A 14,898-nucleotide genomic window follows, 5' to 3' on the forward strand; every position below is an offset into this window, starting at 1 on the left:
TACGCTAATTACTTCGAGACAATGGAATAAAGGCAAAGGAGCTAAGGCATTAATGAAGGCTTCCTCTTTGCCCGTATGGTTGTTTATTTTATGTAGCATTGAAAGCGTAAAAGGAAATTTCAAACTAGGTAAAATAAACAACCTAACAGACACAGAAGCAATCGTAGGAAGTTCATTTTGTGGTTAATAAATAAGATTCATTACTTTGACGTTGAGGAAAAAAGATGCACAAATATGCGGCAGTGTATAATCGCATCTCATTAATTTTTTTTTTTTTTTTTTTGAACAGATAATTGGCGAAAAATGCGTAGGGAATTAGAGTACTTAATTTTGTAAAGCAAAAAAAAAAAAAAAAAATTTCTCATAAAATCAATGTTCCCTGATTTTTTGTTATTTTTTCAAAATTCCCTGATATTTCCCTGACTTTTCCCTGATTAATAAAGTTCCCTGACTTTTCCCTGATTTCCCTGATCTGTCGCCACCCTGTAAAATATTTTCTAAAAAAATGAGCTAGAGGGCAGACCTCACACTAATATACATCTCGCGCCTTAGAATACCAATTTTACTTTAAAAGGTTAGAATTAGAGCTATACATCTCTTTGAAATCCCAAACGAATTCCATTTTAGGCAGAAAAATTGTTTTTTGGATTGTTACTAATATTTTAAACGTGCGAGTAAATTTTCTCCACCAAAATTGGGAAAGAATTTGCACATTCCGTTTCAATTAACGCCTCCCATGGGGTCTAATTAATGCCCCCCGAAGGTTGAAAATGAAGCGAGATCTTACTTCTGCGATTCAACCTCTTTCTGGAGGGCATCTTTCTCACGCTTCCCTCTGTCCACCTCCAGCTGCAGTCGCTCCTCCTTCTGCTTCAACTCCTTCGTGACGTCTCTCAGATCCTTACGCACCCTTTCCATCTCCGCCTCTAAATCCTCCTGGACGACTTCTCTGCTTCGCAAGTTCACTTGCAAATCATCTGTAAACCAAGAAAAAAATTAAAAGGTTCATTAACTCGATTGTGATTGATTCGATTGAATTCTATCTACTTATAGTGTTCTATCCAACTGTATGAAACACATATCAAGAACAAAAAATACAGAATTATAGTAAGAGTGAGCAAAAAAAAAAATTAATTAATTTGAATTTTGTCATCTTGAATTCAAATTATGTTTTTCGCAATCACGAGTGTGTGGCGTGTATGTAGGCGTGTGTGTTTATGTGTGTGAGGGGGGTATGTGTTTGTGTGTAGGGGGTATGTGTATGTGTGTGTAGGCATGTGTGTTTTTGTCTATGTGCAGGCATGAGTGTTTGTGTGCGTGGGGGCGTGGTATGTGTATGTGTGTGTAGGCATATGTGTTTGTGTCTGTGTGTGTAGGCATATGTGTGTGTCTGTGTGTAGGCATGAATGTGTGGGTAGTTATGTGTGTGCGTATGTGGTGGTGTGTGTGTAGTTGTGTATGTATGCGCGTGTGTGTAGGATATGGACGCAACCTGGAGACGGTTTTCGCTAGAGGAGCAGCATCGTGAGGAGTCGGTCGACGATGATGCTGCAGAGGGTGCTGGCGGGAAAATAAAATGATAGCACGCCAAAACAGTCAAATAAAAGCAATAAGCAATCGTAATTGCTCAAAAAAAAAAAAAGACCTGTGACCCCACTTCCCCCTAATCAACTCTAATTTGAATTCTGAAACTTTAAATTCAAATTATGTTTTTCGCAATCACGAGTTGCGACAAGACCCTACTCATTGGAGTTATTGTTTCTAAAAACGGCTCCATCCCCGCCCCCAAGCTTATCCCTCCTCCTGGTTGGTTAAGTGTGTAAAGTTGAGTGTGTGTGTGTGTTGGCTTATGTGTGTGCATGTAGGTGTGTGCGTGTATGTGTGTAAAGGCCCACGCATGTCTGAGTGTGACTGTGTATGAGCATGCGTGTGTAGGACACGGACGCCACCGTCCAGCAGAAGTGGATTCCGGGGGACAGTGCTCAGGACCAGAGGAAACGCGCCGCCGCCGACTGGCGGTGGTGCTGCAGAGGCCCCTGGTCCCAACTGAAAAAGGAACCACAACATCAAGGACGGTTAAGTGAGAACAATAAGCAATCGTGATTGCTCAAAAAAACACTTTAAATAATTACACTCTCAGTTTGTAGAGAACCGATGCAAAAAAAGTGTTTTACAGGTTCCACTTTCCAATTATCTAGAATTTTTACGTGATTCAATGGATATATGGCTAAATTTTAGCAAGAGAAAATGGATAGATTTCGCCGAAACATATTTTCGTTGCCGAATTTATCGCCAAATTGTTAATATATTACGAAGTTGGCGACAAAAACACGTTAGTTGCAATGGTCACCAGATTATAACATCAATCAAGTCTGCTTTGAAATTAGGACGCATTCATCTCGATTGTGATCGATTCGATCTAATTCTGTCTACCAGTAGCATAGCCAGAAATTTCTCTCTGGGTTTCGCAAAGCAAAGTTTTGGCTGCGCTAGTGATAGATGCTATTGATCGTATTCGATTCGATCGAATTTTTAGAGTTGAATTCGCCCCAGATCTGATGTGAACAACACACGTACCTGTATACCTCGTATGTATGTTAACAAATTAGTATTTTTTAATATTTCAAAGGAATGGGTGCGTGTACTCATGTACACAAAATCGGAATGAGGTTTAATAAAAGTTTTTTTTTTTTGAGCAATCACGATTGCTTATTGTTCTCACTTGACGGTTTTGATGTTCCTATGATTTTATTTCCCCCCGCCTCCCTCTGCAGCACCACCGTCGGCCGGCCTCACGATGCTGCTCCTCTAGCAGAAACAATCTGCAGGTTGCGTCCATATCCTACACTTACACGTATACATACACGCACGTACACACACATGCACCTACACACACATACACCTACACACACATACACCTACACACACATACACCTACACACAAGTCTACACATACACAACTATACACACGTGACCGCCCAAGAGGAGGGGCAGGCTTGAAGGGACAGGAGCTGTTTCTAGAAACAAGTGAGTAGGGTAGTAACCAATGGGTAGGGTCCTGTCGCAACTCGTGATTGCGAAAAACATAATTTGAATTCAAAATTTCAGAATTCAAATTAATTTTCTTTTTTAAATATATTTTTATTATCTTCTGTGAACTCTTAGACATTTTCTTACACCTAGAGCGACACTTTCAAATTTAAAGAAATGTGATGCATTTACAATCGTGTGAATTCTGAAATTGCAACAACAAAAGCTAAATGTAACGTGTAAAAGGTACAAAAATACAGTATAAAAGTGCTTTACTGTGAGAAGAAAAGCATTTTAAACACCTACTTTTCTGAGAGTTGACGCAGAAAAGTCTTTTGAAGAGGTTCATATCACAAATGACAATGCAAACGTTGGTTCTGCGAGAATCTCGCTAACTGTCACAAATATCGCCAAACTGACATTGAATCCGTCATTTCATTTTTGACACCCAATTAGTCGCCTACATGGCCAGATATCATCGACTTGGTAACAAAATATTGGCGACAAAAATCTTGGTGATATATCGCTAAGTGATCTTCAATTTAGACGTTTTCAATTTGCATTGAAGATGAAACCTATGTCCCTCCCCAAAAAAAGTTTAAATAACTTTTAAGAACATCGGATTACACCAAACTGCACAGCTTATTAAGATCCTACGCACGAAATTTCTACCTTCTGCGACTTATCGTTTTTGAGTTATGCTAAGGTACAGACGCCCGGACAGTTAAAATTCGTTACAATTACCTCGGGGATGGTCGAAATGGATAGTTCGACTGCCCATACATTTGCATGGCCATAACATAAGCACGCAAGAACATGCTGAAACTGGTAAAAATTCAATCAAGCTTATTAGTTAGGATTTTTTAAAAATATCCATTCAACGGGGATGATAGAAATAAATATAATTCATTACTAAGACTAAGTACAACGTGTGGACAGTGGAGTTTCTAACACTGGTAATGCCTGTTGTGGCACCCATCCCCCCTTATCTGTAACTTTGAAAAACTATGCTGGTTGCATAAAAATGGCGTTCTTTCCAAGCATTTGTTTGCACACTACAAGAAATCTGCCCCCCCCCCCCCGAGATTTTTCTAAATGATTCACCATAGGTTTTAAGACACTGCGTTTTGATACGTGTAAAAGTGTACTGTTTGCAAATACAATATTAATGCATGATATATGCTCCCCATGTTTAAAATCCCGCCTCGTGACTCGCCAGGTGTCAGATATCTGTAGCGGTATCGTACAAGATAGGCACGAGCTTTGTCTGGTTGATGTTAATCTGATTTCATTGCCACCCTGGTTGCCATAACTCACGCTACGTCATTTATTTATGTGAGGTTACGTGGAGAGCAAGTGTTTTGTACCTCCAATGCCTGCAACGCTACTAACACTACAGGAATGCACCACTAATGCTGTAACGATCATTGGGGACAAAAGCCATTCCCCTCAAACGGAACAGCGCACCCCTTTCATTTACAACGGAGTACCGCCCCCTTCCCCCAATAAACCTCTGTAATCAACCCTTAAAACTACCCTTAAAATTTCAGTGGTGCAACCTGCAGCATGAATTCCCCCTCGAAGTCACCCATGAATGTCCTTCTTGTATGCTGTCAACATTAAGCCCTTCCCACTCGTTGGCACCACTGCTGAAGCATACTACTAGGCGGATCTTCCGAACTAAATTGGCATAAGATGTGTGCCGGGTACACATTGGACTTTCGTAGTATGTTCAAAACTATTAATGAATTGTCCGCCTCTTTTCATGTATCACCAGTTTTTATACGTCAAAAACCTAGTACATGAAACCCAGTGAATTACTCCCTATAGCATAACATAACACGGCAAAGCCACGGGGAAGTCACAGTCTCACATTGACAGAATCGAGACTTCTTGCTGGAGATATCTGTGACGTGCTTCATGTAACATCACTGTTACATCTTTGCAACAATTAATAGGCGATGTGATGTTGTGAAGAAGTCGCTGCAATACCTCTTTGTGACATTGCCATGGACAGACATCAGTCATAAGGGGCGGCAACCTGTTGCCGACTTTACTGTTGATGACGTTTCGTCACCGTCACACAACGAAGACCTTTATGTGAACGTCTAGTCACTTTGACATTTAAGAGTTCCCTTTTAATCCCCGCTCTGTGCTACACTGTTAAAAATTAAGTTAAATATTTCACTAAGAAATAAAGTAAAATCGAGAAAAAGGACCTGCTACCATCCTATTTGTGATACGTTTCACAAATAAGATGGGGCTTATGGTGGTCATAAGTTTGTGGGAGCACCATCTTATTGGTGAAACTAATCTATAATAAGATGGTTGCAGGTAAAGTTTGCTAGATTTAACCAATTTCTTAGTGAAACATTGATTTTTTTTAACAGTCTGTCAGGGTTAAGGCTAACCCTGTATAGTAATCTACTCACTGATCTCATCTTGTAACTCGCTGACGATTTCTCGAAGCTCTTGGCGAGTTGAGGAATCCCGTACCACTCTCGTCGACTTCTTCTTAGTGCCTATGCTGTCCTTGAGGCGCTTATAATCCCGTGCCAGGCGTCCGTTTTCGGTCTCCAACTGCTGGGCCTTGCTCTGCAGGGCCTGCAGTTCGTCGTCTTTGCTGCGAAGGCGCTTCTTCAAAGAGGCGATGAGATCCGCTTCACTCTCCAGAGAGGTCAAGCTCTCCCTTCGGGGCTTGTAATCCTGAAGATGGAAAGAAAAGTTATCGGTCGTGGCAAGAAGTGCAGTACAATAGTGTCCAACCCAAGGCCTACACGGCTGATCCATGTGGCCCGTTGTTTAGCTCAACGTTGCGATTCTAAAACTGTTCTGTAACCTTCCAAAACGAACAATAATCTTCCTTCGGTATTAAGAACAATTGTTGTACATTTGGACACACCTAGCCAGAAGTTGATTTGCAAAAAAGATTGGAACTTCACATTAATAAAATAATCATTAATGATGAAAACAATTCTTGCAATATGCATTCTGTCCTGCAGGATTTATATGGTTATGTGGGTGCTGCCCTCAGGTGAATAAAATTTGGGCACTACTAGTTATTTCCATCAGTGGCGTAATGAAGGTGGATAGTGGGTATCCACTGCAGGGCCGACGAGAGCCAACGTCCTTGTCAGTTTGGTCGCCGAGTTCCACTTCTTCCATAAAAATTATTAAATTCATATTACTCCAATTCTGAGCAAGACCACCAGCTTCCAACTAGGATGAAGTAGCTTCTCGTCGGTTCTGAGAGTTTGTAAACTCTGTGGATCAGATTTGGCCTGACTTTTTACTTTGTCTTCATTAAGATTTAAAATCCTCTAATTTATCAAAATCTCTAATTTCTACAATTTAATTTCTTAGGATATAAAAAGAACCTGCTGAGAATTTTCTTCCCAAACTACCATTAAAAACTTACAAGATTGCAATCAAAATTGATCAAAATGAGTCACGACAAATGATATTCTCGTTCACTCACCTGCAAGATGGCCACTGGGCTCTCAGTTGCTGCTTTCTCCAATTCTTGCCTCATGGTGTCCAGTTTCCTTTGCTGTTCCTCCAGCTTCTGCTTCAGCTCCATGTTCTCCATTTGGAGAATATCCGCCGATGATGGCGGCGGCTTCTTACTTAGGCGCAACGTCATCCTCTTGTTCTCGGTGCTCAACTTCTCATTTTCAGACTCCAGGCTGTTCACCTGTAAAGATTGAAACCACATTCTTACTCATACCAATCTATCCATAGTTACACTTCGGAATTTGAGACGTTTACCATTGGTATAGCATACTGGAGAAAATTTCCTTCCCATCTAACCTCCAATCCAAATGGTGGAAGTGGAGATAACTGTTAACGCGCTATGTAGATAATTGATATGTATTGTATTAATAACTTCAACTTCATTTGTGACTGTAACTGAAACTAGCTAGCTTTGTTTACATCTTGCAGCAGCTAGCATGGCTGGAACGAAACGTTGCGCTTATGAATAAATGTAATCGAGATTAATGGTTGAGGACTTCACTCATTTCTATTTAATAATAATGAAGCCTGTTATCATTGATCTGGGTTACTACAAGGATTATCTGTCCAACTAATGGCCACTCATTTCGTGCAATTAAAGGCGAATGCTGAACAGCACTAAGAGATCAGCAGAAAAAAAGCAAAAATCCGAATTTCAAATTGACAGAAATATGGCTGTTTTTACTTATGCTTAAATTATTCTTTTACAAATTAATTTTTATGTTTGGACAGTTGTGAATTTGGAAATCATCTATCGTGAAAAAAAATATTCTTTCATGAAGTTAACTTTGCAGTTACTAATAATTTTACAGAAAAGTTGAAATGCGGGATAATTCATCGTAATTTTGTGCAGTTAGTTGTTTGGTATGAAAAAGAAAAATGCTGCTTATTAGTAGTCACGTGTTCAGCGTTGCAAAACGTGTTTTCTCAACAATATAAACAGAAAACATTTTTATCACAGGTAAAGCGCATTGAAATAAATTCGAAAAAAGATCTTGGATAGAATTTTCTGAGAATAATAAAATAAAATTTTAAAACATGTCTTACATATAGAGAAACAATTTTCGTTTCCGTTTTGAGCTAACAAACAATCATTCTCGCTAATGAAAAAAATACCTACAGTTCAATCACACACACAAAAAAAAAAAAAAAAAAAAGACTTCCTGTAGGGAGATATAAAGACCTTTCAAGACCTAAAACCACGTCCCTCAAAGTTTGTATCCAAAGGACGCAGTACAACACGAACTTTGTTCAAAGCCTTCCACGTACCTTTTGCCTCAGCATTGTGGCCTCCTGTTCGACAAGGTGAAGCTGTCTCTTGAGGTCGACCTGGAGGTCACTGTCGAGCGACCTGCTGCGGACCATCATTTTGGAGGCTTTCTTCCTGTATATCTCCACCTCCGTCTGGAGTCGCTCGATTTCCCTCTCCTTCTCAATCAGTTTCTGGCGAGTCTCCCGGATCTCGTACTCCTGGAGCCGGACTTTGTGCTCCCAGTAAACCCCCGGGCTTCCGGCATCCTTCGGCAGCTCCGGAAGCTGAAAGTGTGAGAAAAGGTTTTGCAAAAGATGAGAAAAGTTTTTAAGTCTGAAACAATTTGCTCAAACAACTTATGGGTGGTCCACAAAGGATGTCACGCTTTGAGGGGGAGGGATGGAGAATTGTTACAAATACGAATACAAAAGTGACGACCAGCAACAGGCTCTAGGCCCAGCTAGACTGGTCCTAGTCAATTTACAATCCCCAGTGGAGACCAATGGCCCTCTTAAAACTATCTACTCCCTTGCTCATTACCGCCTCTTCCGGTAAGCTGTTCCAAGGTTCCATTACCCTGCTATAATAATAATTTTTCCTAACATCCATGTTAGCCTGAGATTTAAATACCTTAAAACAATGACCCCTTGTCCTGTTTTCAGTGCTAAACTTCAGCTAAGAGTAAGTTAATGTAATATAGCGTGACATGTGACATGGAAAAGTGAGGGGGAAAGGCGAAGTGTCACATTTTGTAACTAAGGAAAGGGGCCCAAATACGTTGAAAAAAGTGTGACATCATTCATATAGACAGCCCCGTAAAAATCAAAGAAGTTAATACCAAACAGCCCGTTAAGGCATTCAGAGACTACAGTTCACCCTTAATAGCGATTATTAGTCTTGAATTGCCGTAATAGAGCTGGAGGCAGCAAGTCTATCATAGTTGCTGAAATTACCATCACGCCTTGATCTCAGCATCCCTGACAGGTTTACTGTTCCCAGCTCTCTTATTGCTATTCCAGATTAATGATACTAAACACAGACGGAACTGCAGTCTCTATACGTTGTAACTAGCTGTTTGATACTTTGTAACTTCTCACAGTGTTTCGATTAGTATAAGCTAGGTGGACAAAAGTCATGTTCAAAATTCTAAACTTTGGTATTGGGATAATGCAAACAATAAACCAAAACTTGATACTCAGTTATTTGTTTATGTCTAACTCCCTTCCGTCACGTGAGTAATAAGGTTCAAAGGTACGTATCCGTTTGTAATTGAATAAATCAGTTGAGTTCCAGACATCATTTCATCACACAAAATTAAAGTGTTCCTAACTCCATATGATTTTATTGTTCAAGATGGATATTTTTTATACTATTAAGTGCTTTTTTTCCCTAATTTAATTAATCTATCTTATAGTTAAACAATATTAAAAAAATTTTTTAAATGAACGACGGATTTTTTTGCCTGTTTCAAAACTTTCAAGTGATGGCAATAACTTGTACCCATTTGTACCCGGGCTAAATTTTTTGTAAATAGTAGCTACAGCTTTCCCCATTAATAATAAGACGTATTGTAGTCAGCACACTTGAATACAACATATTTTTTTTACCCAAAGCATTGGGTGCTTCAATAATTCTTCAAAGAAATCCTTACTCGTAAGAAAGTATTCTAGAGAAAAAAAATATAATGTACTAGAGTGTGCTGAGTATAATACGCCTTATTAATAATGGGAAAAGTGCAGCTACTGTATACAGAAAATTTGAGCCAGGTACAAACGGGTAAAATCCTTACCATCACTTGAAAGGTTTTAAACTAGCAAAAACTTCATTTTTTACCTTCAAAAAATTTTTAATATTGTTTAATTATCAGATTGAGTAATTAAATTAGGAAAAAAAAACACTTACCAGCATAAATAATATCCATTTTGAACAATTAAATCATGTGAATTTAGGAACGCTTTAATTTTGGGTGATGAAATGATGAATTCTGAACTTGACTTTTGTCCAGCTAACTTGGATTGATCGAAACACTGTGCTTCTGCCTAAGTCCTGGCAACGGGGCATTAACTTAAAGCTTATTATGAGTCTTAAATTTCAAACCTAAACAGTTGTGGGCAGAGCTGCCATCAAATATTTTTCTGTTGTTCCTCCACAATGCTTCTTTTCTATCGAGTATCATATTTTTATACAGCTGACGCTAGAGTATGCGAACTGTTTGAGACCATGGAAAGTTCATCAGGTCAAATAGTATTGTTTCAATAAAAGATATTTCGGGACTCCTAAGCTGTTCTAAAAATCGTAAGTGTTCGTAAATTACAGGTTTGTCAAATCAAGCATTAACTATAGATATCTGGTTTTACCTCAATAAGGGGCTGATTGATGACTTTGTTCTGCAGGTACTTGACCTCCGACTGCAGATTCTCGTTTTCTTTCTCTGTGTCGTCCAACTTCCTCCTCAGCACTCCCATTTCCTGCTCCTGTAGGTCAAGCTGGATCTTAAGATTTTCTGCAGATACCTCTTCTTCTTCCTCGGCATCCTCATCTGGAGAAGAATTAAGTGTTAAGGTTATAAATACAAATGCGAAGTTTTGGCACTTCAGTCATTTGCCTTCATGCGTCCCAATATTTGTGACCAGTACAATTAAAAGTTTTAACTGGAACTAGCAGAGCGGTGTAATTTTTTTGTAATCTAGGAAGCACCTCGACTAGGTTTTTCACACTACACCACGGTATTAGTACAGCTGATTAACTCGAAATTATAAAATACCCTAAGCAATGTCCATTTTTAAAAATATCGTTCACAAACCTTGCAGACAAGACCGGTTCTTTAGGTGGGTAAAGTGTGCAAAGTTCGAGGGTGCAACATTGTTCCAGCAGGTGACAGAATCAGTTGTTTTTCTCGTTTAACATGAGTGTTATGTATCAAAATATAAAGACATGATTTACATAAAAGTTATGCGTATGTACCCTGATGGTAACTAATATTGATTTTGCCTTGTCACTAATTGCTCCAACGGAGGCTGCGCAATCGATAGTTTTTACCGCCAAGCTTTACGATTTTGCCTCAAAAATTAATCCAAAGGTTTCATAAAAAAATCACATGCATAAGTACTTTAATGGAGGCTAATGCTGATTATCTTTCGGCTCCTACTGCCCCGGACGGGGCGCAGGTATACATAAGTACCGAGGATTCAAGTAAAATGTATAGAAGTTGGTAACGCTCACAACGTACTAGATTTATTCTGTTTCAAATATGTTGCATTCTACGAAACAACAGGAAAAAAGCAACAAAATTATAAACCAGCGCACCGCGAACAGTCGCGCATGCATAATGTAGCCTAATGATCCACCATATTTTTTCGTAGACCTTCCGTCCACCTGTGGGGTCCCATTTAGAGAAATTTCTAACCTACTTGGACCCTCAGGTCAGATGCCACTGCAAGGGCGATGTCATGTCCAAATTTGAGCATGTCCACGGCATTTGTCAAATTATTTTAAATATTTAGGTTGCTTAGAATATAGATAGAAAAATGTCTTTCCGATCTCCAGTGAGATAAATTTAGTTCTCATGCTTGCAAACATAGGGCATAAGATTTGGCTACCAGATTAGACGGAAGAAAGAGCAGCTAAAGACTCTTCAAATAAAAACCAAACTGTGGTAAATTGTCGATTCGAAAACCACAAGCCACACGGAGGAAATCTCTCCCAGATAGTTTCCAACCAGTGCTAAGTTCAACGAGAAGCTGTTATGAAAACTTCGTATTTTCCTGTTAATAATGAAAATTTCTTGTTGTAAATAATCAGCATTTTACGTAGTTTTTTTTTTTTTTTTTTCAAGCTCCGTTTTCACAGTAGGGGAGTCAGGTGGGCGACAGGTGGCTGGTTTGCGTACTAGGATACTGCACATACTCCTGTCCAAACACTCAGTTACTGTCGAGTCCAATCTGCCCTTTCCTGTTGAGCTACAGACACGAAAAAATGACTGTCTCTATCGAGTCTCTCGCCAAATGTGAATTGAGAAGTGTTATTTGTTTCTTGCATGCAGAAGGTAACAGGGCAACGGAAATTCATGGAAGAATAAGTCGTGTATATAGAGAAAACTTAATGAGTGCTAGTGTTGTTCGTAAGTGGTGTCGAAAATTTAAAGAGTCCGTCCAAAGACACCGTCAAAAATCACTTTCAATCATTGGCGGCAACGTTCTATAAGAAGGGTATAGAAAAGCTGGTGCACCGGTACGACAAATACCTAAATCGTCAAGGTGATTATGTGGAGAAATAATATACATTGTGCCTTTCTTTTGATAGTAAAATCTTTTTTTGTATATTTAGCCGTTTTTTTATTTTTTTATTGAGCAATCACGATTGTTTATTACTTTCATTTGACTGTTTTTGGCGTCCTATCATTTTATTTTCCCATCGCCACCCTCCGCACCATCACCGTCGCCGGCTCCTCACGATGGTGCTCCTATAGCGAAAGCCGCTTCCAGGTTGCATCCATGTCCTACACACACACGCATACATACACAACTACACACACACGCACACACATACACACACACACATACACACACACACATACACACACATACACATACACACACGAACACATACAGACACATGCACACACACAAAAACATACACACAACTACCCACACATTCATGCCTGTACACAGACACAAACACATATGCCTACACACACATATCCCACCCCCACGCACACACATTCATACACACAACTACCCACACACTTATGCCAGCACACAGACACAAACACACGTGCCAACTCACACATACACATACCCCCTACACACAAACACACATACCCCCCAGACACAAACACCGGAAACACAAAAACTTTTTTTTTTTATAGCCAAACGGAGCTTGAAATCAAACATCCCTCGTAGTTTAGAATCCATCGTAAACTTGAAGTCACACCTATACAAAAGTCCTGCCCAGTACCTTTCTGTCCGGCCTTCCTCCCCCTGACGAGACTGGTCAGCTTCTTGATCTGCATCATGAGGGTCTCGTTCTCCTGCTCCAGGTTTCCTATCTTCCTCCTGGCTGTCCTTGCCTCTTCTTCGCTGAACTTCAACTGCTCCCTCAAGTCGCTCTCTCGTTCCATGGTGTCGTGCAACTCTCTGCTCAGCGTCTCTGCATAGTCCTTGCCCAAGAGGCTCTCCTTCACCACAGGCGATAGGCGGCTCTGGAGGAGAAACTACAGGTTAGTGCTTTACAGGGACTCCCATAGACTAGTAATAAGAATAGACCGAGCTATGGCAACCCTTTTGCTGCTCATAAACCAAACCATGCGACTGGTGGATATCCTAGCAACAACGCGAGCGAGAAATAAAATAAATAGAATTGATGGAACACGGAAGAATGATCTTTTATGGAGTCCGATTTTTTGTTATTCTAAGTTGTAAATATTTTGTTAATATAGCGAGTTTTTCGTTTAGATAGTACTGTGCATTTTCTTTATTCAATTTCAATAACTCTCTAAGCAATTAAAGAGGCAAGCGCCCAAAAGAATCGGCAAGCGGTAAGATTTTTACCTACAATTTCAATTCAAGATTCCGATTAGTACATTTTTGCGTTAACGCAAAACGTTTACGCCATTACGTTCACGCCAACGCTGACATAGCAGTTCCGAATGAAATAAAAGTTACTGAAAACGGTGATCAAAAACTAATTACTAAGGTCAAAATAATGCATAACTAAAAGAAAAACAGTTCAATCTCTGCACCTGGAAAAAAATTGTAATGGAAACACATTACGTCTTAAAATACATGTCGAGTGCCAAACTATAGATAATGTTGCCATCTAGCAACCATGCCGCCAAAGTTTTTGCCGAGCCTTCCACCAGTCACATGATGTATCCATGAACCAATTTTTTCATCAGCAAGTCTGGGAAAGCTCGGTCTATTCTTATTATTAGTCCATGGGGACTCCTGATCTTTGAATTCCCTGTTGTTGCCATTCATTTCACTTTGTTAAACAATGCTAATATCTTTTATCGAAGAGAATAAAAGCCTATGAAGTCTTGGAATAAAATAAACACATTCTATGCTATATAGGCCAGAGACCTGGATCCTAAAGAACCAAGACTTAAACAGAATTCGAGCATCAGAAATGTGATACCTCCGATCAATAAAGGGATGCACAACTGCTGAAAAAATACGCAACGAAGATTTTAGAGAAGAATTAGGAATACAGTGAAGCACCGTTTATACGCTTTTGGAAGGACTGTATGAAAAAAGCGTACAAATGAAAGAAACGTATAATAGGTATAGAATAATGTGTATAAGACTCTGCAGAGACCAATTTAAAAAATGTATAATTGATAAAAACGTATAAAAGAGAAACGTATAAACGGTGCTTCACTGTATTTACCTTATGTGTGATAGAGTGAAGGAATACCGCACCAAGTGGAAAAGTCGAGCATGCCGAGTATTAGACTCTCTAAGGCTGCCCTTAGTTATGCTCCTAATGGCAGAAGAGACCGTGGCAGACCCAAAAACAGGTGGATGGATCAATGAAGCCAGAAGAAGCATATTGCCCAATCCTTGGAACTGATGATGATGATGAAATTCTATATTCGTTTTAATGAGCATGAATTATGGTGAAAAAAACAGTCAATGATGGAGAGTTCTTTTAGAGTGTCTGCTACGGTTTAAGTCATTGCAGAATGTGAAAGCCTATCTGTGAATAGGAGCGAGATGAATTGGCTTTCTTGTTAAAACACTACCAAAAAAAAAACATTTTTGTTGAAAATCATGGCTATCAAATCCGGGTTCCTTATCAAACAATCTGTAGGGATAACGTTCATTACTGTTGCAGTAAACGCGTCGTTACAGTGGACTTCTACTGCATCAGATTTAAGCTTGTGCTTTCTCTGTGATAAATACAGTTCAGTTCATCCATTGAGTTTTCTTTTCAAATATGACAATTTCCTATTAGCTTCTATCCATTAGTAATCTTTTTAAGATCAATGGATTAAATTTTTAAACTTTAGATTAGAGACAAAAATAATTTACATGGTTTCATCTCCTGAAGTACGCGAACTCCTATTCAAAAAATTAAAGCATTTTAATACTTTACTAGCGGCT

The 14,898-nt window shown here is 39.3% G+C and overlaps 1 protein-coding gene across 1 annotated transcript in view; it reads right to left on the reverse strand.

Moving 5' to 3' along the window:
* The window catches only part of LOC129217769 (trichohyalin-like), a 150,957-nt gene that overhangs the window by 75,006 nt on the left and 61,053 nt on the right, over positions 1 to 14,898 (reverse strand). The window contains 6 exon segments of the mRNA XM_054852113.1: positions 788 to 977; positions 5,463 to 5,736; positions 6,509 to 6,724; positions 7,813 to 8,079; positions 10,153 to 10,334; positions 12,752 to 12,995. Coding sequence (XP_054708088.1) covers positions 788 to 977; positions 5,463 to 5,736; positions 6,509 to 6,724; positions 7,813 to 8,079; positions 10,153 to 10,334; positions 12,752 to 12,995 — 1,373 coding nt within the window.

The sequence above is a fragment of the Uloborus diversus genome, chromosome 2, assembly GCF_026930045.1.
Source record: "Uloborus diversus isolate 005 chromosome 2, Udiv.v.3.1, whole genome shotgun sequence".
Classification (NCBI taxonomy): domain Eukaryota; kingdom Metazoa; phylum Arthropoda; class Arachnida; order Araneae; family Uloboridae; genus Uloborus; species Uloborus diversus.